The sequence below is a fragment of the Lissotriton helveticus genome, chromosome 12, assembly GCF_964261635.1.
Source record: "Lissotriton helveticus chromosome 12, aLisHel1.1, whole genome shotgun sequence".
Lineage (NCBI taxonomy): Eukaryota > Metazoa > Chordata > Amphibia > Caudata > Salamandridae > Lissotriton > Lissotriton helveticus.
This window is the reverse complement of record NC_136073.1, coordinates 909,003,025-909,025,442: the sequence shown is the minus strand read 5'-3', so window position 1 is coordinate 909,025,442 and position 22,418 is coordinate 909,003,025. Positions and strand designations below refer to the sequence as shown.

Sequence of the window (22,418 nt, the reverse complement as noted above, 5' to 3'; positions counted from 1 at the left end):
TGCTTCTCCCTTTTGTCTGTTTCTCACCCATGTGCTTCTCCTCGCCTCCCACCTTGATGCACTTGTGTGCTTCTCCCTTTTGTCTGTTTCTCACCCATGTGCTTCTCCTCGCCTCCCACCATAATGCACTCGTGTGCTTCTCCCTTTTGTCTGTTTCTCACCCATGTGCTTCTCCTCGCCTCCCATCATGATACACTTGTGTGCTTCTCCCTGGTGTCTGTTTCTCACCCCTGTGCTTCTCCTTGCCTTCCACTTTGATGCACTCGTCTGCTTCTCCCTTGTGTCTGTTTCAAACCTGTGCGCTTCTCCTTGCCTCCCACCATGATGCACTCGCGTGCTTCTCCATTCTGTCTGTTTCTCACTCGTGTGTTTCTTCTCCTCGCCTCCCACCATGATGCACTTGCCTGCTTCTCCCCTTGTGTCTGTTTCTCACCCGTGTATTTCTCCTCGCCTCCCACCATGATGCCTTTGCGTGCTTCTCCCTTGTGTCTGACGCTCACCCCTGTCCTTCTCCTCACCTCCCACTGTGAGGAACTTGCGTGCTTCTCTCCTTGTGTCTGTTTCTCACCTGCGTGCTTCTTGCACTCGTCTGCTTCGACCTTGTGTCTGTTTCTCACCCTTGTGCTTCTCCTCGCCTCCCACCATGATGCACTCGCGTGCTTCTCCATTGTGTCTGACCCTCAACCCTGTCCTTCTCCTCGCCTCCCACTGTGAGGAACTCGCGTGCTTCTCTCATTCTGTCTGTTTCTCACCTGCGTGCTTCTCCTTGCCTCCCACCTTGATGCACTTGTCTGCTTCTCCATTGTGTCTGTTTTTCACCCTTGTGCTTCTCCTCGCCTTCCACCATGATGCACTCGCCTGCTTCTCCCTTGTGTTTTTCACCTATGTGCTTCGTCTCGCCTCCCACCATAATGCACTTGCGTGCTTCTCCCCTTGTGTCTGTTTCTCACCTGTGTACTTCCCCCTTGTGTCTGTTTCTCTCCCGTGTGCTTCTTTCTTGAGCCTGTTTCTCACCCCTTTACTTCTCTCTTGTGTCTGTTTCTCATTCGTGTGATTCTTTGGCTAGCTCCACAATGCGCTCTCTCTTATCTGCTAGCTTTCCCATCCTGCTCAATGTTGCTCTCTCTGTTTGCTTCTCTCCTTGTGAACAAGTTGGATCGGTAAACAAAAACAAAAAAAGGCGCTCACGTCATTTCGATGGCATGTGCATGTGTTCCTATAACATGATGTGCCAGCTGCGTAATAGACCTTTTTTAGCCTTGATTTACCTCATCAGAGATGTTGTAAGAATCTATAAAACTACTATCATAGCCGATAGGTCCCAAAGGCAAGACCTATTGTCTTTGCCAATGCTTGTTTAAAAAAAGCAGTGAGAACACCGTTTATTAGTGGTGTCACAGCAGCCCCACGTCAGGGCCACCATAGTTATGCTTTCATTTTTCACACTGTGTGAAAGGCATTTTCTGAACATGTTTGTATTTGCCGCTAAGATTATTTTCTTTATAGTGAAGGTTTTTTTTTTTTTTTAATTCATGGATTGTTTCATTTTCTCACGGTTTATTTGCCAGTGATGTACTGTTCTTTTGGCTGTTGTGGGTGTTTAGTTACTGGTGACGAATTTGTATGTTTTAAGCTTCACTTCCATTCACATGTGCCAGGTCTCTCAGATGTCTTGTTTGAGCCTCTTCCTACAAACATTTCGAGTTGTAGATGTCTTGAGGTTTGATGGGCGTCCTGGGCAGGCTCGGGCACACCTCTGGCATGCATTAAAATTCATTGAAAGGCCGGGCCCGGAATTCCAGGATAAAATGTATGTTTGTCCTGAAATCTACAGGTTTGGCTTCAGAAGAATTTAGGGCCATGTTATCAAGAAAGGGCAATACATTATCGCCGCTTTTATCGGCAGGAAACTGCCGGTAAAGCGGCGATAATGGGCCTGATAATATGCCCTTGTGAATTCCCATAGAAGCCCAGGTTAACAACAGAACCTGACCATCACCATGATGGAAAATGGTTCTCCAGAACATGAACCGCAGGTCACAGGATAGGTTCCCAGCCTGTCTGTCTGTCCCTCTAACCTCCTCGGACGTATCCCTACCCAGATATAATTCCCGCTACGGTCTCGTTCCTTATCCGATCAGAATTTAAAGTTCAAAAATTTTAAAGTCTCTTGCATCATAGGAAAATCGTCTCAATAGACAGCATGTCGTGCTGAGGAAAGGTGTGGAAAAGCGGCTACACACATCATATGCACAGGCTCTCTTATAACCTTTCACTAACTTTCTACACCCACATTTGAAACATTTTAGGGGCTACATGCTCTCGTGATTGGTCCATTGGAGGGGTGGCGAGGTTCACCTCATTCTCCTCCTAGCTCAAACCAGTTCGTAAATTCCTGACTCGTCCCAGAGGTTCTCGGGACTTCATAAAATATTCACATTGGTGCTTAGTTAACATTTGCAACACTTTCTCTGCATCCATGTTTCATTGCTCATCCGTTCCCAGGTCTTTTAAAATAGTCTCTTTGGCACAACTCCTGTAACAGGCCAGGCTGACCTTGATATCTCTCACTCCGGACATAGGCCATGCACTCGTGACTGATCATCCGCCCTACCCATGCGCGGGGGCCATCTTTGGTTTTTCCGTGCGCAGTCGCATTTAATATCAGCCACTTTCAAACGAGATCGACCAGGCCCTCATGGGAACTAGCACGAAAGTAAACATAAGAAAAATTAGGTATAGAACTTAAGCCTTCTGTTTACCACCCACCATTCTAATTTCCCGTGTTAGGTGTTACCTAGCAAATGCAACAGTTTAAAGCGATTTTACTTACCGTCAGCATTCTATGCCGCAATATAAATTTACTACAAACACAGAAATGCATGCAATTTACTCTTAATCACACTCTATGTTACTTCACATCACATTTTATTAATCAATTAGATGTTTGCAACATAGCAGTTAGTTTCCTATGTATATGGTGTCTAAGTGCATTTTGTTGATTCGTTTGCATGCGTCACACAGTTAGTATCATTAAAGTTATGATGTCGTTAACTTTGAAGGGGTACAACATTTGTTTTGTATTTCCCCTGCTCCATCATGTTGTATACTTTAGGCAACTGTTATCGCGTGTTGTGACCCAACCTCTTCCTCTTCTCCGCAGGGTACCTCCAGGCCTGCCGGGCCCTCATGATCACCTCGCTGGTGTTGGGCTTCCTCGGCACTCTCTGCGGGATGGTGGGGCTGCAGTGCACCAAAGTGGCGGACGGGAACGCAGTGTTGAAGGGGAAGTTGGCGACGGCTGGCGGAGCGATCTTTGTATTTGGAGGTAAGAAGTCCCTTTTGCTTTCCTGTGGTTGCCATTTTGTGTGCACACGACTGCCCTCCAATCAAGATACGGGTATTAGTAACACCAAGCGTGTCGTTTACTGAGTAGCAATGGAACACGGCTAAAAGTCACATTTCTAACCATACCAATGTTTCTGCCAGTTCTCTTAATAATTATATGATTTTTCCACGATTCCCATGGAAGAAATCCATGCAATAAAGATGCTAGCTTGTGTGTTCTCCAAAATGTACCAGGCATAACACTCAAAGGTTGAAACTATCGGTGTACTTTTTACACCAATCGGGCTATAGGTAAGCGAGTCGCAGGCAGTACCTCTGAAACGCTGGTGATAGAAGCTGCAGCCCTATTGATGAGGGGAAGCTCACATGGGGACTCATTGAGTGGCCCATGGTCTTTGAATATACCTCCTAGGCTTTCAGTGAAAATCAGGCAGTCTGAGGTTTCTTGCAAAATGGTTTCATGAACAGAAAAAAATTTCAACTGATCTATCATCACCATTAAGGGATTGGTAGCTCTCCCCAGATAGCTGGCTCCCCTAAAGAAAAATTAATTCACAGATGCCTGGCTTTGAACAAATCTCCTTTAACCTAAGACTCTCTAATCAATATTCCAGCAGTAGAAATGTGTCCATGACCCATACTGCACTAATCATAGCCTGACCCTACTCAACACTGCACTAATTGAAACCTGACCCTGATCATTACTGCACTAATCAAAGCCTGACCCAAATCAATACTGCACTAATCGAAGCCTGACCCTGATCACCACTGCACTAATCAAAGCCTGATTCTGATCACTACTGCATTCATCGAAATCAGACCCAGATCAATACTGCACCAATTGAAACCTTACCATGATCAACACTGCACTAATCAAAGCCTGACCCTGATCAATACTGCACTAATAGAAGCCTGACTTTAATCATTACTGTGCTAATCGAAGCCCAGATCAAAACTGCTCTAATCGTAGCCTCACCCAAATCAGTATTGCACTAATTGAAGCCTGGCCCAGATTAATACAGCACTAATCAAAGCCGAGGAGCAGTTTCCAGCTCCATGCAAAATGGCCGCCTGCAGTCTGCAAGACTTCAGGGGTGCATATGTTTCCAGCGCATGGGTGAGCGCTGCAGCCCAGGCTTCGGGGATTGGGTCCAGTTATGGGCTTGGAGCCTCCACTGGGAGATGACCTGATGTTTACAAACTCTCTGATGGATGCAGCAGCGACAGGTCTACACCTGAGCTGTGTGAGCCCCACCATCACAGCTTCACAAGCAGCAACACAGAGATGTCAGTTCCTTCTTTTCCACTGCTCATCTGGACAGACTGCACCGACCTCCATACATCCACCCACCGACGCTCTGTTTCGGTCATTTCCGGAGGACACTGGCCGGACAGAACAGCGCCACTTTCTAGAAGGGCTTCTCATGTTTCCATTCCATCTGAATAGTTCATAAAAGGCAGCCGTAGATGTCCTCGCTGCCACCAATGTTGGCTCCTCCCAGCCTTCCCAAGGCCTCGAAGTCCTTGATGGCTTTGAGCCTCTGTGGGCAGCCTCTGAAGTGTCCACAGAGCCCCGCAGGTGGGCACGATCACACCTTGCGTCAGTCACGTGAGGCGGAGCCGGGATTGGACTCGTGACTCCGACCTGGGAAACAATGGCCCTCGAGCTTGTGATCCGCTGGCAGAGCCCAGCCTTCAGGTCACCTCACTCTGCTCTGCCAGGGCTCACTGGGGCGGGGTGAGGCTCCGTGGGCTGGGGTCACAGCCACCCAGGGCCCGCACTGTGACTGCCAAGGACCCGGAGCCCTGCTGTTGCCTCTCTGTGGGCACTTATGAACCCCCAAACCTCTCTCAGAACCCCCTAACACACATCCAAGGACCCAGAGCCCCCCTGCTGCCTCTCTGTAGGTACTTGTGCACCCCCAAACCTCTCTCAGCCCCCCAACACACCTCCAAGGACCCGGAGCCCTGCTCCTGCCTCTCTGTCGGCACCTGTGAACCCCCAAACCTCTCTCATCCCCCCAACACACCTCCAAGGACCCAGAGCCCCCCTGCTGCCTCTCTGTAGGTACTTGTGCACCCCCAAACCTCTCTCAGCCCCCCAACACACCTCCAAGGATCCAGAGCCCTGCTGCTGCCTCTCCCCAGGCACCTGTGCACCCCAAACCTCTCTCAAAACCCCCAACACACCTCCAAGGACCCGGAGCCCTGCTCCTGCCTCTCTGCGGTCACTTGTAACCCCCAAACCCCTCTCAGCCCCCAATACACCTCCAAGGACCCGGAGCCCTGCTCCTGCCTCTCTGCGGTCACTTGTGAACCCCCAAACCTCTCTCACGACCCTCAACACACCTCCAAGGACCCGGAGCCCTGCTCCTGCCTCTCTGCGGTCACTTGTGAACCCCCAAACCTCTCTCACGACCCCCAACACACCTCCAAGGACCCGGAGCCCTGCTCCTGCCTCCCTGCAGTCACTTGTGAACCCCCAAACCTCTCTCAGCCCCCCAACACACCTCCAAGGACCCGGAGCCCTGCTCCTGCCTCTCTGCGGTCACTTGTGAACCCCCAAACCTCTCTCACGACCCTCAACACACCTCCAAGGACCCGGAGCCCTGCTCCTGCCTCTCTGCGGTCACTTGTGAACCCCCAAACCTCTCTCACGACCCCCAACACACCTCCAAGGACCCGGAGCCCTGCTCCTGCCTCCCTGCAGTCACTTGTGAACCCCCAAACCTCTCTCAGCCCCCCAACACACCTCCAAGGACCCGGAGCCCTGCTCCTGCCTCTCTGCGGTCACTTGTAACCCCCAAACCCCTCTCAGCCCCCAATACACCTCCAAGGACCCGGAGCCCTGCTCCTGCCTCTCTGCGGTCACTTGTGAACCCCCAAACCTCTCTCACGACCCTCAACACACCTCCAAGGACCCGGAGCCCTGCTCCTGCCTCTCTGCGGTCACTTGTGAACCCCCAAACCTCTCTCACGACCCCCAACACACCTCCAAGGACCCGGAGCCCTGCTCCTGCCTCCCTGCAGTCACTTGTGAACCCCCAAACCTCTCTCAGCCCCCCAACACACCTCCAAGGACCCGGAGCCCTGCTCCTGCCTCTCTGCGGTCACTTGTGAACCCCCAAACCTCTCTCAGCCCCCCAACACACCTCCAAGGACCCGGAGCCCTGCTCCTGCCTCTCTGCAGGCACCTGGAAACCCCAAACCCCTCTCAGCCCCCAACACACCTCCAAGGACACGGAGCCCTGCTCCTGCCTCTCTGCGGTCACTTGTGAACCCCCAAACCTCTCTCAGCCCCCAACACACCTCCAAGGACCCGGAGCCCTGCTCCTGCCTCTCTGCGGTCACTTGTGAACCCCCAAACCTCTCTCAGCCCCCCAACACACCTCCAAGGACCCTCAGCCCTGCTCCTGCCTCTCTGCGGTCACTTGTGAACCCCCAAACCTCTCTCAGCCCCCCAACACACCTCCAAGGACCCGGAGCCCTGCTCCTGCCTCCCTGCGGTCACTTGTGAACCCCCACACCTCTCTCAGCCCCCCAACACACCTCCAAGGACCCGGAGCTCTGCTGCTGCCTCTCTGTCGGCACCTGTGAACCCCCAAACCTCTCTCATCCCCCCAACACACCTCCAAGGATCCAGAGCCCTGCTGCTGCCTCTCCCCAGGCACCTGTGCATTCCAAACCTCTCTCAAAACCCCCAACACACCTCCAAGGACCCGGAGCCCTGCTCCTGCCTCCCTGCGGTCACTTGTGAACCCCCAAACCTCTCTCAGCCCCCAACACACCTCCAAGGACCCGGAGCCCTGCTCCTGCCTCCCTGCGGTCACTTGTGAACCCCCAAACCTCTCTCAGCCCCCCAACACACCTGCATTGAACCGGAGCCCTGCTGCTGCCTCTCTGTGGGTACTTGTGAACCCCCAAACCCCTCTCAGCCCCCCAACACACCTCCAAGGACCCGGATCCCAGCTCCTGCCTCTCTGCGGTCATTTGTGAACCCCCGAACCCCTCTCAGCCCCCCAACACACCTCCAAGGACCCGGATCCCAGCTCCTGCCTCTCTGCGGTCATTTGTGAACCCCCAAACCTCTCTCACGACCCCCAACACACCTCCAAGGACCCGGAGCCCTGCTCCTGCCTCTCTGCGGTCATTTGTGAACCCCCGAACCCCTCTCAGCCCCCCAACACACCTCCAAGGACCCGGAGCCCTGCTCCTGCCTCTCTGCGGTCACTTGTGAACCCCCGAACCTCTCTCAGCCCCCCAACACACCTCCAAGGACCCAGAGCCCCCCTGCTGCCTCTCTGTAGGTACTTGTGCACCCCCAAACCTCTCTCAGCCCCCCAACACACCTCCAAGGATCCAGAGCCCTGCTGCTGCCTCTCCCCAGGCACCTGTGCACCCCAAACCTCTCTCAAAACCCCCAACACACCTCCAAGGACCCGGAGCCCTGCTCCTGCCTCTCTGCGGTCACTTGTAACCCCCAAACCCCTCTCAGCCCCCAATACACCTCCAAGGACCCGGAGCCCTGCTCCTGCCTCTCTGGGGTCACTTGTGAACCCCCGAACCCCTCTCAGCCCCCAACACACCTCCAAGGACCCGGAGCCCTGCTCCTGCCTCTCTGCGGTCACTTGTGAACCCCCAAACCTCTCTCAGCCCCCCAACACACCTCCAAGGACCCGGAGCCCTGCTCCTGCCTCCCTGCGGTCACTTGTGAACCCCCACACCTCTCTCAGCCCCCCAACACACCTCCAAGGACCCGGAGCCCTGCTCCTGCCTCTCTGCGGTCATTTGTGAACCCCCGAACCCCTCTCAGCCCCCCAACACACCTCCAAGGACCCGGAGCCCTGCTCCTGCCTCTCTGCGGTCACTTGTGAACCCCCAAACCTCTCTCACGACCCCCAACACACCTCCAAGGACCCGGAGCCCTGCTCCTGCCTCTCTGCGGTCACTTGTGAACCCCCAAACCTCTCTCACGACCCCCAACACACCTCCAAGGACCCGGAGCCCTGCTCCTGCCTCCCTGCGGTCACTTGTGAACCCCCGAACCCCTCTCAGCCCCCCAACACAACTCCAAGAACACAGAGACAGTGGCGACTCCTCCGCCAAGGCGGAGGAGCGTCGCCCCACTGCCAGGAGCAGCAAAAGAAAGGAAAAATAAACTGATAATAACGGAAGGCTATTAGTTTGATTTTGTCCTCCTGCTGCGGCGGTGCGTGAGGGGGCAGTGGTTTGCCCACTCCTGTGCGCAAGGACTGTCTGGCCGGCCCTCTCGGACCGCCCAAACCTTTCCACGTTCTCCATGGAGGCTGCATTACAGCCTGTGTGGAGGACATGCCCACCACTACAGTCCCTGGCTGAACGCCGTGTCACAATGCTGCATTGCAGCGTCGTGATTGGCTTAGGGGTTGGAGCCTGGCTGCCTGCTCCTGTTCCAACCTGAAGTCAGACACAGGCGAGCGGGAGAGAAGACGCGGGACCCAGCGGCACCGGCAAGTGTTATTATTTTTTATTTTTTGCAATGCATCCTGCGCCCCTCCCTTCTCACCCCTGTGCGCCCACCTCCCCACCCAGGAGCCTTGCCCCTGCACAGAGCCCTGCACAGAGCCCTGCTCCCGCCTCAGTCACTATCATGGACCGGCCATATATGTACCACAGAGCTGGGCAGACTGAGGACCGCTCATAGTATGTCATTGGCAGACCGAGGACCGCTCATAGTATGTCATGGGCAGACTGAGGACCGCTCATAGTATGTCATGGGCAGACTGAGGACCGCTCATAGTATGTCATGGGCAGCTCAAGCCTTGTTTCTATGCGCTGGCAGTTGAAGTCTTGCTTCTAGGCATTGGTAACTGTACTTTGACGTTTACCTCTTTAATTCAGGAGGCGGGTCTTTGCCCCTTCGATAGGGGGCAGCTCACCTCATTCCAGGTATTATTCACTCTTTTTTGCAGGTAAGGCAGCCTCTCCAAATACTCACTCACTCACGTCAGTTTTAAATGAAGTCTTAAATCGATGCCTTGTGATGTACTAAGAAACACTGATGAAAAGCAAACTGCTGGTTTGCAGTGTGAGTCGTCACTAAGCAGCGGTCTTGCTGTTGTGCAAAGAATCACCAAAAATGCCAACCCTTGTGTCCTTTCAAGGGCTTGGTTGGTGCGTGATGTGACGTCAGAGGTTCAGTTCTGGGTTAAAGATGTTTATAGTCCAAGGCAATCCTCAAAACCTCTAACAGTGGTTGGGGCTCAGCATGTGATCCTCCCTGTGTGACGCGTCTTCATTGGTGAGCGTGGTGGGGTTGCATGTGATCCCCGCTGTGTGACGCGTCTTCATTGGTGAGCGTGGTGGGGGTGCATGTGATCCCTCTGTGTGACGCGTCTTCATTGGTGAGCATGGGGGGGCTCTGCATGTGATTTCCGCTGTGTGACGCGTCTTCATTGGTGAGCGTGGTGGGGGTGCATGTGATCCCCGCTGTGTGACGCGTCTTCATTGGTGAACATGGTGGGGGTGCATGTGATCTCCGCTGTGTGACGTGTCTTCATTGGTGAGCGTGGTGGGGGTGCATGTGATCCTCCCTGTGTGACGCGTCTTCATTGGTGAGCGTGGTGGGGGTGCATGTGATCTCCGCTGTGTGACGTGTCTTCATTGGTGAGCGTGGTGGGGTTGCATGTGATCCCCGCTGTGTGACGCGTCTTCATTGGTGAGCGTGGTGGGGGTGCATGTGATCCCCGCTGTGTGACGCGTCTTCATTGGTGAGCGTGGTGGGGGGTGCATGTGATCCCCGCTGTGTGACGCGTCTTCATTGGTGAGCGTGGTGGGGGTGCATGTGATCCCCGCTGTGTCACGCCTCTTCATTGGTGAGCGTGGTGGAGGGTGCATGTGATCTCCGCTGTGTGACGTGTCTGCATGTGGCCAGCATGGGGGGGCTCTGCATGTGATCCTCCCTGTGTGACGCGTCTTCATTGGTGAGCGTGGGGGGGGTGCATGTGATCCCCGCTGTGTGACGTGTCTTCATTGGTGAGCGTGGTGGGGTTGCATGTGATCCCCGCTGTGTGACGCGTCTTCATTGGTGAGCGTGGTGGGGGTGCATGTGATCCCCGCTGTGTGACGCGTCTTCATTGGTGAGCGTGGTGGGGGTGCATGTGATCCCCGCTGTGTGACGCGTCTTCATTGGTGAGCGTGGTGGGGGTGCATGTGATCTCCGCTGTGTGACGTGTCTTCATTGGTGAGCGTGGTGGGGCTGCATGTGATCTCCGCTGTGTGACGTGTCTTCATTGGTGAGCGTGGTGGGGGGTGCATGTGATCCCCGCTGTGTGACGCATCTTCATTGGTGAGCGTGGTGGGGGCTCTGCATGTGATCCTCCCTGTGTGACGCGTCTTCATTGGTGAGCGTGGTGGGGGTGCATGTGATCTCCGCTGTGTGACGCGTCTTCATTGGTGAGCGTGGTGGGGCTGCATGTGATCTCCGCTGTGTGACGTGTCTTCATTGGTGAGCGTGGTGGGGGTGCATGTGATCCCCGCTGTGTGACGCGTCTTCATTGGTGAGCGTGGTGGGGGCTCTGCATGTGATCCCCGCTGTGTGACGCGTCTTCATTGGTGAGCGTGGTGGGGGTGCATGTGATCCCCGCTGTGTGACGCGTCTTCATTGGTGAGCGTGGTGGGGGTGCATGTGATCTCCGCTGTGTGACGTGTCTTCATTGGTGAGCGTGGTGGGGGTGCATGTGACCCCCGCTGTGTGACGCGTCTTCATTGGTGAGCGTGGTGGGGGGCTCTGCATGTGATCCCCGCTGTGTGACGCGTCTTCATTGGTGAACATGGTGGGGGTGCATGTGATCCCCGCTGTGTGACGTGTCTTCATTGGTGAACATGGTGGGGGTGCATGTGATTTCCGCTGTGTGACGCGTCTTCATTGGTGAACATGGTGGGGGTGCATGTGATCCCCGCTGTGTGACGCGTCTTCATTGGTGAACATGGTGGGGGTGCATGTGATCCCCGCTGTGTGACGCGTCTTCATTGGTGAACATGGTGGGGGTGCATGTGATCCCCGCTGTGTGACGCGTCTTCATTGGTGAGCGTGGTGGGGGGTGCATGTGATCCCCGCTGTGTGACGTGTCTTCATTGGTGAGCGTGGTGGGGGTGCATGTGATCCCCGCTGTGTGACGCGTCTTCATTGGTGAGCGTGGTGGGGGGTGCATGTGATCCCCGCTGTGTGACGCGTCTTCATTGGTGAGCGTGGTGGGGGTGCATGTGATGTCCTCTGTGTGACGTGTCTTCATTGGTGAGCGTGGTGGGGGGTGCATGTGATTCCCACTGTGTGACGCGTCTTCATTGGTGAGCGTGGTGGGTGCTCTGCATGTGATCGCCGCTGTGTGACGCGTCTTCATTGGTGAGCGTGGTGGAGGGTGCATGTGATTCCCACTGTGTGACGCGTCTTCATTGGTGAGCGTGGTGGGTGCTCTGCATGTGATCCCCGCTGTGTGACGCGTCTTCATTGGTGAACATGGTGGGGGTGCATGTGATCTCCTCTGTGTGACGTGTCTTCATTGGTGAGCGTGGTGGGGGGTGCATGTGATCTCCGCTGTGTGACGTGTCTTCATTGGTCAGTGTGGTGAGGGGTGCATGTGTGATAACCTATGGTCAGTAATAATTGGTGTCCTCAGTTCATGGCTTGGGGATGGGGTGATGTGCACCAATAGAGACTCTCCCTTCAGCTCCCCGTCATGTGATCATTGTTTCTCACCCACTGGTTTCTCTCCACAGGCCTGTGCGCAGGAGTCGCCGTCTCATGGTACGCCTTCAATATCACCAAAGAGTTCTTCGACCCGCTGTACCCTGGAACAAAGTAAGTCTCTTCCACTCAAGTCAGCGCAAGAACCTCTGGTTGGAAAAGGGAAGTAAACGTTGGCACAATCACCTCTCATGACTGACCTGCACCGTGAATGCACCAGCCTACACCCCAAGCACCCACCATCAGAGTCTGAGGTTCCACATCCAAAGCCTGATAGGCCATGGTGAACCCCTGACATTCTGTACCACAAATCCTGAGATACCACGGTGAACCCCTGACATTCTGTATCATAAGCTATGAGATACCAAAGTGAATCATTTTGGGAACAGAAATGCATTTTGGGATCATAAATACCTTAATGAAATGTCCACCACTCATAAAATGCCCCTGCAAAGGAACAGCAGTCATAAAATACCACATATGAAATAGTCATTGATTCTAAAATCTCGTTACAACCCGCTCAAAAATATCCCCATTTTAAATTCTCAGATAAAACCAGCAACTATGATCAAATATTCCATTGATTTTACCCCTGGCCATAAAATAACCACTGTAAATGACAATGAGTAATAAAATAACCTTCACAAAATTACAATAAACCCTAAAATAACCTCTGCAAAATGACCATCAGCCTTGAAACAACCTCCACAAAATGACCATCAGCTGTAAAACAACCTCCACAAAATGACCATCAGCCTTAAAATAAACTCTACAAAATAACCATGAGCCATAAAACAACCTCCACAAAATGACCGTCAGCCGTAAAACAACCTCCACAAAATGACCATCAGCCTTAAAACAACCTTCACAAAATGACAATCAGCCTTAAAACAACCTCCACAAAATGTCCATCAGCCTTAAAACAACCGCCACAAAATGATCATAAGCCTTAAAACAACCTCCACAAAATGACCGTCAGCCTTAAAACAACCTCAACAAAATAACCAGCAGCCATAAAACAACCTCCACAAAATGACCCTCAGCCTTAGAACAACCTCCACAAAATGACCATCAGCCGTCAAACAACCTCCGCAAAATGACCATCAGCCTTAAAACAACCTCCACAAAATGACTGTCAGCCGTGAAACAATCTCCACAAAATGATCATCACCTGTAAAATAACCTCCACAACATAACCATCAGCCGTAAAACACATTCCACAAAATGACCATCAGCCTTAAAACAACCTCCACACAATGACCGTCAGCCGTGAATCAACCTCCACAAAATAACCATCAGCCGTAAAACAACCTCAACAAAATTACCATCAGCCATAAAACCACCTCAACTAAATGACCATCAACTGTAAAATAATCTTCCCAAAATGGACATCAACCATACAACAACATCCACAAAATGACCATGAATCATAAAATAATCTCTACAAAGTGACCATGAGTCATAAAATAACCTCCACAAAATTACTATCAGCCACAGGCTTTAGCATAACTTCCACAAAATGATCACGAGTCATGAAATAACCTCCACAAAATGATCATTTGTCATAAAATTGCCTCCATAAAATTACTATCGACCATAAACAACCTCCGCTAAATGAATGATTCATCATAAAATGACCTCCATAAAATCACAGTGAGCCATAAAATAATCTGCACAAAATTAACATGAGTCATAAAATAACCTCCACAAAATGACCATCAGATATACAAGAACCTCCACAAAATGACCATGAGTTATACAATAACCTCCCAGATGACCATGAGTCATAAAACCAACCTCCATAAAACAACCACGAGTAATAGAACAACCTCCACAAAATGACCATTCGCCCTAAAACAACTGCCACAAAATGACCCCGAGTCATAAAATAATCTCCACAAAATAACCATCAGCCATAAAACTACTTACACAAAATGACCATCAGCCATTAAATAACCTCCACAAATTGACCCTCAGCCATAAAATAACCTCCACAAAATGACCCTCAGCCATAAAATAACCTCCACAAAAGGACCTTCAGCTAGCTGTAAAGCAATCTCTACAAGATAACCAAAAGTCATAAAATAACCTCCACAAAATAACCATCAGCCATAAAACTACTTACACGAAATGACCATCAGCCATAAAATAACCTCCACAAAATGACCATCAGCCATAAAATAACCTCCACAAAATGACCATCAGCTGTAAAGCAAACTCCACAAGATTACTAAAAGTCATAAAATAACCTCCACAAAGTAAAATAAAGTAATCTCTACAAAATGGCCATGAATCATAAAACAACCTCTACAAACTTACCATTGGCTGTCAAATAACCTCCACAAAATGACCCTCAGCCATAAAATAACCTCCACAAAATGACCCTCAGCCATAAAATAACCTCCACAAAAGGACCATCAGCTAGCTGTAAAGCAATCTCTACAAGATAACCTAAAGTCATAAAATAACCTCCACAAAATAACCATCAGCCATAAAACTACTTACACGAAATGACCATCAGCCATAAAATAACCTCCCCAAAATGACCCTCAGCCATAAAATAACCTCCACAAAATGACCCTCAGCCATAAAATAACCTCCACAAAAGGACCATCAGCTAGCTGTAAAGCAATCTCTACAAGATAACCTAAAGTCATAAAATAACCTCCACAAAATAACCATCAGCCATAAAACTACTTACACGAAATGACCATCAGCCATAAAATAACCTCCCCAAAATGACCATCAGCCATAAAATAACCTCCACAAAATGACCACGAGTCATAAAATAACTCCACCACAAAATGACGATCAGCCATAAAATAACCTCCATAAAATAACCTCCACAAAATGACCATCAGCTGTAAAGCAAACTCCACAATATTACTAAAAGTCATAAAATAATCTCCACAAAGTAAAATAAAGTAATCTCTACAAAATGGTCATGAGTCATAAAACAACCTCTACAAACTTACCATCGGCTATAAAATAACCTCCACAAAATGACCCTCAGCCATAAAATAACCGCCACAAAATGACCCTCAGCCATAGAATAACCTCCACAAAATGACCATCGGCTAGCTGTAAAGCAATCTCTACAAGATAACCAAAAGTCGTAAAATAACCTCCATAAAATAACCTCCATAAAATGACCATCAGATATACAAGAACCTCCCCAATATGACCATGAGTTATACAATAACCTCCCAGATGACCATGAGTCATAAAACCAACCTCCATAAAACAACCACGAGTAATAGAACAACCTCCACAAAATGACCATTCGCCCTAAAACAACTGCCACAAAATGACCCCGAGTCATAAAATAATCTCCACGAAATAACCATCAGCCATAAAACTACTTACACAAAATGACCATCAGCCATTAAATAACCTCCACAAATTGACCCTCAGCCATAAAATAACCTCCACAAAATTACCCTCAGCCATAAAATAACCTCCACAAAATAACCATCAGCCATAAAACTACTTACACGAAATGACCATCAGCCATAAAATAACATCAACAAAATGACCATCCGCCATAAAACAACTGCCACAAAATGACCCCGAGTCATAAAATAACCTCCACAAAATAACCATCAGCCATAAAATTACTTACACGAAATGACCATCAGCCATAAAATAACCTCCACAAAATGACCATCAGCCATAAAATAACCTCCACAAAATGACCACGAGTCATAAAATAACTCCACCACAAAATGACGATCAGCCATAAAATAACCTCCACAAAATGACCATCAGCCATAAAATAACCTCCACAAAATGACCACCAGCTGTAAAGCAAACTCCACAAGATTACTAAAAGTCATAAAATGACCTCCACAAAGTAAAATGAAGTAATCTCTACAAAATGGCCATGAGTCATAAAACAACCTCTACAAAATTACCATTGGCGATAAAATGACCTCCACAAAATGACCACCAGTCATAAAATGACCTCCACAAAGTGAAATAAAATAACCTCCACAAAATGATCGTCATTCTTACAATAGCCTCCACAAAATTAACATGATGTACAAAATACGTACACAAAGGCCCATTAGTTATCAAACAACCCCTACATAATTACCATGAAATACCCATAAAATTGTCCAAATCAGTGAAATGCCCCCAAAAAAAGTCCTCAGACAGAAAGAATACCTTGACAGGGTCCTCGGCTGTGACGTGCTCCATATGAAGCACCGCTCTTTCGTGTTTGCTGACTGTCTCTTCCAGGCTTGTTCCTGACCTTTACTTACCTCTCCCTGGACGGTCCTCCTTTACTTGTCTGTATAAAGTCTTCACTCATTGGCTAGAGATGAACTATCATTAAATCACCAAGATGGGAAGGCTGCTCCTGGCAGATCAAGTATTTGAAACATTAGGGCTGTGAGGAAGGGTCCGCCCTGTGTCCACAATCAAGTCCTTTCAATCAGGACCAAAGGGTCAAGAGGACCTCATGTGTTGAGGGGGAGCGGCCAGGCTGAGGGGCTGATCTGGAGTTTACCTTACACAGTACAGTCCATCAAGGTGGCGAAGGACATTATGTCTTCCACACTGACAGTCTACCATCTGCCAAATGTAGAGAGCCCCTCCAGCCCAGCAGTGAGCTCTACACAAAGACTGGCACTGCCATCATGGTGGTTCTTGTCAAGGCACAAAATGTTTGGTGGACGGCTGCCATCGGTTTTGACAGCTGTTCAACAAACTTTAACAAAGTTGTTTTGTTTTGTTAAATCAAACGCCCAAAGAACTATGGGGCTCATTAGGATGGCGGACAGACTCAAGTCCATTCGCCATCTTGGTGTAAACCGGGACCATCCGCCATGCATGCGGCGGTCCCACACACCCGATCAGGATGCGATCGCCACCATGGTGGTCGGATCTTGATATGTAACATTGCGGCGGGTGCTGCTAACAGCAGCACCCGCCACAATGCTAAAACAGCATGTTGTGAATTTCACAGCACTACGTGGCAGGCACCATGCAGTGCCTGCTACGTTGTGCTGTGAAATGATGGGGGTTCCATGGGTACCCACCAACTGCACCCTTGCCTCCCCCAACAAATGGGGGGACTGCAACGTGCCCCTAAACCCAATCCCCGCCAGCCTTTGGAAAGGCTGTCAAGAGTCAACATCGTAATTTTGCGAATGGTGCCTGCTAGGCCATATTACTGATGAAGACCGCTCCGCCAGGCAATCCTAAAGATTGCCTGTGGCGGTTTTGTGGCGGACGGTCTTTGCAACCGCCACGGTCGTGTTGGGATTCCTCCCGCCATCTTTATTTGGTGCTTTGCGGTCGGAGGACGGGTGACAGTCCTTCCGCCATCCTAATGAGCCCCTAAACATCTAATGACCTGCACACTCAGAGAGTTTTTCTCCACAAGTGCGGAGATCCTGCTATGACTGCGGAGGCTCTTTGTAAATCAGCCCCTTTGTCTTGGGGGAGGGGGATGACATGTAACGGGACTGGCGATCTGCCGGACACAGAAGAGTACAACTGCCGATCAGAGCCTTTTACTGGCACGCAAACTTTACAGAACATTCCATGTAAAGTTCCATTCACACAGATTTTAACTATGTTTTTTATGTTTATTCTTTTTCTTTTGAAACAAAGAATGTTCCTATGTAGCAAAGCATTATTTATAAAATAAATCGCATGTATCTAATGCAAACTATTTCTTGTTTTCATAACCAGACATAAATTAGCCATAGAACCATAATCACAAAGATGGGTATTGAAATATTTAGGCAAATTATAAGCCAATTGACCAGTGCAGAAAGATGGGATTAAACGGATGTCCGGCTTCCTTCACAGGTATGAAATCGGACCCGCGCTCTACCTCGGCTGGTCCGGCGCTCTTCTGGACGTTGTAGGCGGCGGCTTCCTCTGCTGTTCGTACAAGACTCAGGTTTCGCAAGTCAAAAGGTAAGAGAACCACCAGCGCCTTGGTGTGAGACGCTTCCTTGCCCTGGTCTGTGTCTAGGGTCAGTTACTGGTTCTACTAGCGCCTTGGTGTGGGGAATCAAAGTCGGGGTGGCAGCATCTGCCAGGTTCCCCATGCTCAGAATCACTTAAAGCCCAATGGGGCTCCCCACAAACCATTGAAGTTTTCCTTTTGAGCAACCCCCTTCCCTTCAGGCACGCACAACAGGTCTTGCTGACAGCTCCTTGGGCCACAGAGCAGGAGTAGCACCATTGTCATCTGTTGGGTGGCCCATAAGCCTTAGCTTCACCTGTGGTGCCGCAAAAACCTTTGGTATTTAATATAAAAAGGTAGTAAAGGGGGGAAGAAAGCACTGTCTTAAAAAATCATTGACTCAAACACCCCCAATAAGGTTCCTGACTCCTACTCCACTAGCATCGACAATGCCGTGCGCGCTCTCCCATGGGATGTCCTTGCACCACGGATTGCCATGAACAAACATTCGGCGGGATGGTAAGAGGGGAGCATCGCACTACCTGACATTAAAACATACTATCAAGCATCTCAGTTAGTGGCGATTAACCGATGGGCACATGGGAATCATGAAGTCCCGAACTTTCGCACTGATCAATGGCTCACAAACCCCTGAAAGTTAAATCTCACTGGAACCACTGCATGCTCTATCGAAACTTGGCATAGGGTCAATAAACAAATGGGTTGGCACAATCGAATTACTCTTGCTACAGCACTATGGGAATCCGAATTCTTCGGGCGCCTGAGTACCTGAGGGTTTGACAAGTGGGACCTGATTGGCATCTCAACTGTTGGGGATCTGTGGAACTCGGGGAGACTAGCCACTTTCACAGACTTCCAGAAGAAGTACGGGCTTGCACAGACCGAAGCATTCAGATATTTACAGATTAGCCAGGCACTCAAAGCAGTGTAGCCCACTTCGCAGGCCTCTCCACTGGAAGATAGGTTACTATTAGATCACATGAACCAAAAAACCATATCCCTCACGTACAAAAAACTGATTTATAACCGACCGGACCCTTTTGGGCATCTGCGACAACTTTGGAGGTGGACCTGGGCGTTTTCGAGGAGGATGATTGGCGCAATGCCTTGGCCTCCTGTTGTAATCCAGGAAACAGCTTGAATTTAAAAGGTTTATTTAACAGCACAGCATAAGTTCTTAGTACAGCTGTATCAAGATTAAACTGCCAGAAAGTGCAGAATGCTACATAAGGAAAACTCTGTTCAGAACATGGAATGTAAGCAGAAACATAACATGTCACATGCATTTAAAGGAACAGTCTTACAAGACTAAATAATAAATAAAAGCTATATCAGAATGTAACACCTCCCCTAGAGAGGTGGCCATCCCCATGAGACTGCGACTGGTCCAGCTGTAGATCCTCCATCAAGAAAATTTGGCGGCGGGCATTCTAGTCAAAATGGGGAAACAGACAGATCCCCTTTGTCTCCGACAATGCCGCCAGGAGGGGACCTTTTTTCACACTATATGGGACTGCCCAGCAGCTCGATCATGGTGAGACGCCATTACCAAACAAATGGGAAGAGGAGGGGCTGGGGGTAAGACGCTGACGTCCTCCCTAAAACTCTGATTACTCAATGTGGGGGACGCCACCGACCTTACACAGACCGAGAAAACATGGGCCTCCTTGGAATGGGCCATTGCAAAACGCAACATCGCACGGAAATGGGGTGTGCGAGCGATGCTTAGTATTCGTGACTGGGTGGCAGACATGGATAGAGCCATGATAGTTGAAAAAGATGTCTTCAAACACAGGGATGCCCTAGGAAGTGGGACCGCAAGTGGGGTATGTGGAGCAAATTTCGGGGAGATGTATGTGTGTCTCCAACAGATGAATTGCGATGTGACAAAATGAGACTCGAGAATGCGCTCACTGATGATGGCCGTCTCCGAGCGGGGGATCATGATGTTATTGATGTAATCTATAAAAATGTCGTCAATGTAATATCGACCAATTCATAATGCTCATGTACATTTTCATCTCATGCATGCCATAACACTGGTGCATTGCTGTGCTGTTGTTTATGTTTCACCAATAAAACAGATTATTAAACAAAATGAAAAAATAATAGACTCAACCTACTATTCTCCTTTGTGTTCTCTTTAGCTACAACTACCAGTACCAGGCCCCGAAGGCGTCAACGTCCGCAAAGACAGCACCGCAAGTTGCTCTCCCACGATACGACTCCAACACGAGCATATGCAAATATGGGAAGAACGCCTATGTCTAATGTACGGAGGCTGGACGTTGAGCCAGAGCACAGGTGCTCCTGCACCAAGAGAGACAGCAAGGTGGACATGGCAGTCTGAAAATTTGGAGATTTTCCAACCAGCCTCATGGACAGGTTAACCCTATCCCTGCCATACGCACCATTCAAGGCACTAATATCTCAAGAAAATAAAATTTCTTTCACACCAGCCTGCATCTGGCCGCTCCCACCTAAGACTGTGTCCGCGAAGACCCCAGGCGTACTTTGCTCGTAGAAAATTAATTATCAGGAATATCTTCTTGGAGAGGATTGTACTCTGAAGCGCTTGTTTGGAAGTCCTCTCGCGTGTTCTCTTTGTTTGTCGTCAACTGCTGGGCGGTCACATTCTAGCAATGTTTCAATGTGCTGGATCACCCAATGCCCGCCTCTTCCTCTGTATCCTTGATACAGATGTACGATGACGACCAATACGAAGCAGCGACTGGTCTCCAATGGACGAGCTCTGGAGGGATTCTCTTTGATATCCTGGAGATCTTGAGAATCAATATTCCCGTTAAGACGGTGCTGGTCTGCTATAATCACTGTTTGTATCTGTGTAGAATCACTGTAGGTTTGAGATGCACTTACGGCATGCCGGCATGACCTGCTTCGTCTGCGGTAACACCTGGCTGTGTGCCTGACTGGGTGATCACTCTCCAGCAATCTTTTTATGTGCTGGATCACCCAATGCCCTCCTCTTCCTCTGTATCCTGGATACAGATGTACGATGACGACCAATACGAAGCAGCGACTGGTCTCCAATGGACGAGCTCTGGAGGGATTCTCATTGATATCCTGGAGATCTTGAGAATCAATATTCCCGTTAAGACGGTGCTGGTCTGCTATAATCACTGTTTGTATCTGTGTAGAATCGCTGTAGGTTTGAGATGCACTTACGGCATGCCGGCATGACCTGCTTCGTCTGCGATAACACCTGGTTGTGTGTCTGACCTGGGTGATCATCAAGCTTCAGATGTTCCTCAGAAGATTGAATCCCCAGCAGCGCGGGCCGAAGTGATCGACATTGTAAACCTTTTCTTCTCTGATGTCTAGATGTATAGCTATGTAAATATTCAAGCCAGTGGCAGTCAGAAAGTTGATTTGGTCTTCAGCCTATTGCACTATCTGGTCACTTGTATATTTAATGTATAGATGAATGGAAATATAGGAAATCAATGAGAAAAGGCTACTCCTGGAGTAAGTTTGCTTGTCATGGAATCCATGAGGTCTGCTCATCCCATGATTTGTTTGTGATTTTGATAAACCTGCAGTTTGGACAGGCTCACTCTGTACAGCTTTCGCTTATCTCATGACTGTGATTTCGACAAAGAATTTGCTGCAGACCAAATACAAACATTTCCGTGTATTTTTTTCTAACTCGACTGGTTGTCTATTTTGTTTATGTGATATTTGTTTTTATAAAGTTCTTTTGCCCAGGACTAGCAGGCGAGCCGGGGGGCGTCTGCCAGTTCCCACTAACCTTGTGCACAGGACCCTATAAAAGTGAAGTTCTTGTCTGTCGCTCGCCATTCCCACCAGAGACCACATATAATGAGATACAAAGGACATTCGTAGAGGCAGGGATAGGGTCATAGGTTGAGGTGGACGTAACTCGAGTGCCTTTCTGCAGCGTAATTACCTGAAATTACAGCAAAATTACACAAGATTATGTGAAATTATGAGAGTAGCATAAACCTGGATTTAGGTTTTAGTATACATTTTATGCTACGAAAATAGCATTAAATGCAACAGAACAGTTGCTCACGCTCTCTTCCTGTGCTTCTGCGGTAGGCATTTTTACCCAAAACACTCTAAATTATGCCACCAGAGTAATGATGTAATTTGTGCTAATTTCACATCCCAAGAGTTTGAAAAAATTACCAAAATTACTCTGATCACTCACCCAGGCATAACAAGGGACAGCACTTAATTTGTAATGATGTAAGTGCCAGGGCTCAAGATACTTCAGAGGAGGCCACCATGGTTGGCACTACCAGTGTCCCTGAGAGCATTGCCAAACCATCACACAAGACAAGCCTTACATTTTGATTATTCCTGATCATTATGCGCTCTACATAATGCCCGGGCCCATAGCTTTTATTCTTTTAT

The 22,418-nt window shown here is 49.4% G+C and overlaps 1 protein-coding gene across 1 annotated transcript in view; it reads left to right on the top strand.

Annotated features, from left to right (window-relative positions):
• The window catches only part of CLDN15 (claudin 15), a 121,410-nt gene extending 99,724 nt beyond the window's left edge, over positions 1-21,686 (top strand). The window contains exons 3-6 of the mRNA XM_078669223.1: positions 3,164-3,328; positions 12,106-12,187; positions 17,897-18,007; positions 20,168-21,686. Coding sequence (XP_078525349.1) covers positions 3,164-3,328; positions 12,106-12,187; positions 17,897-18,007; positions 20,168-20,291 — 482 coding nt within the window. The 3' untranslated portion in view covers positions 20,292-21,686. The remainder of the gene's footprint in view (positions 1-3,163; positions 3,329-12,105; positions 12,188-17,896; positions 18,008-20,167) is intronic.
• The last annotated feature ends 732 nt before the right edge of the window (positions 21,687-22,418 follow it).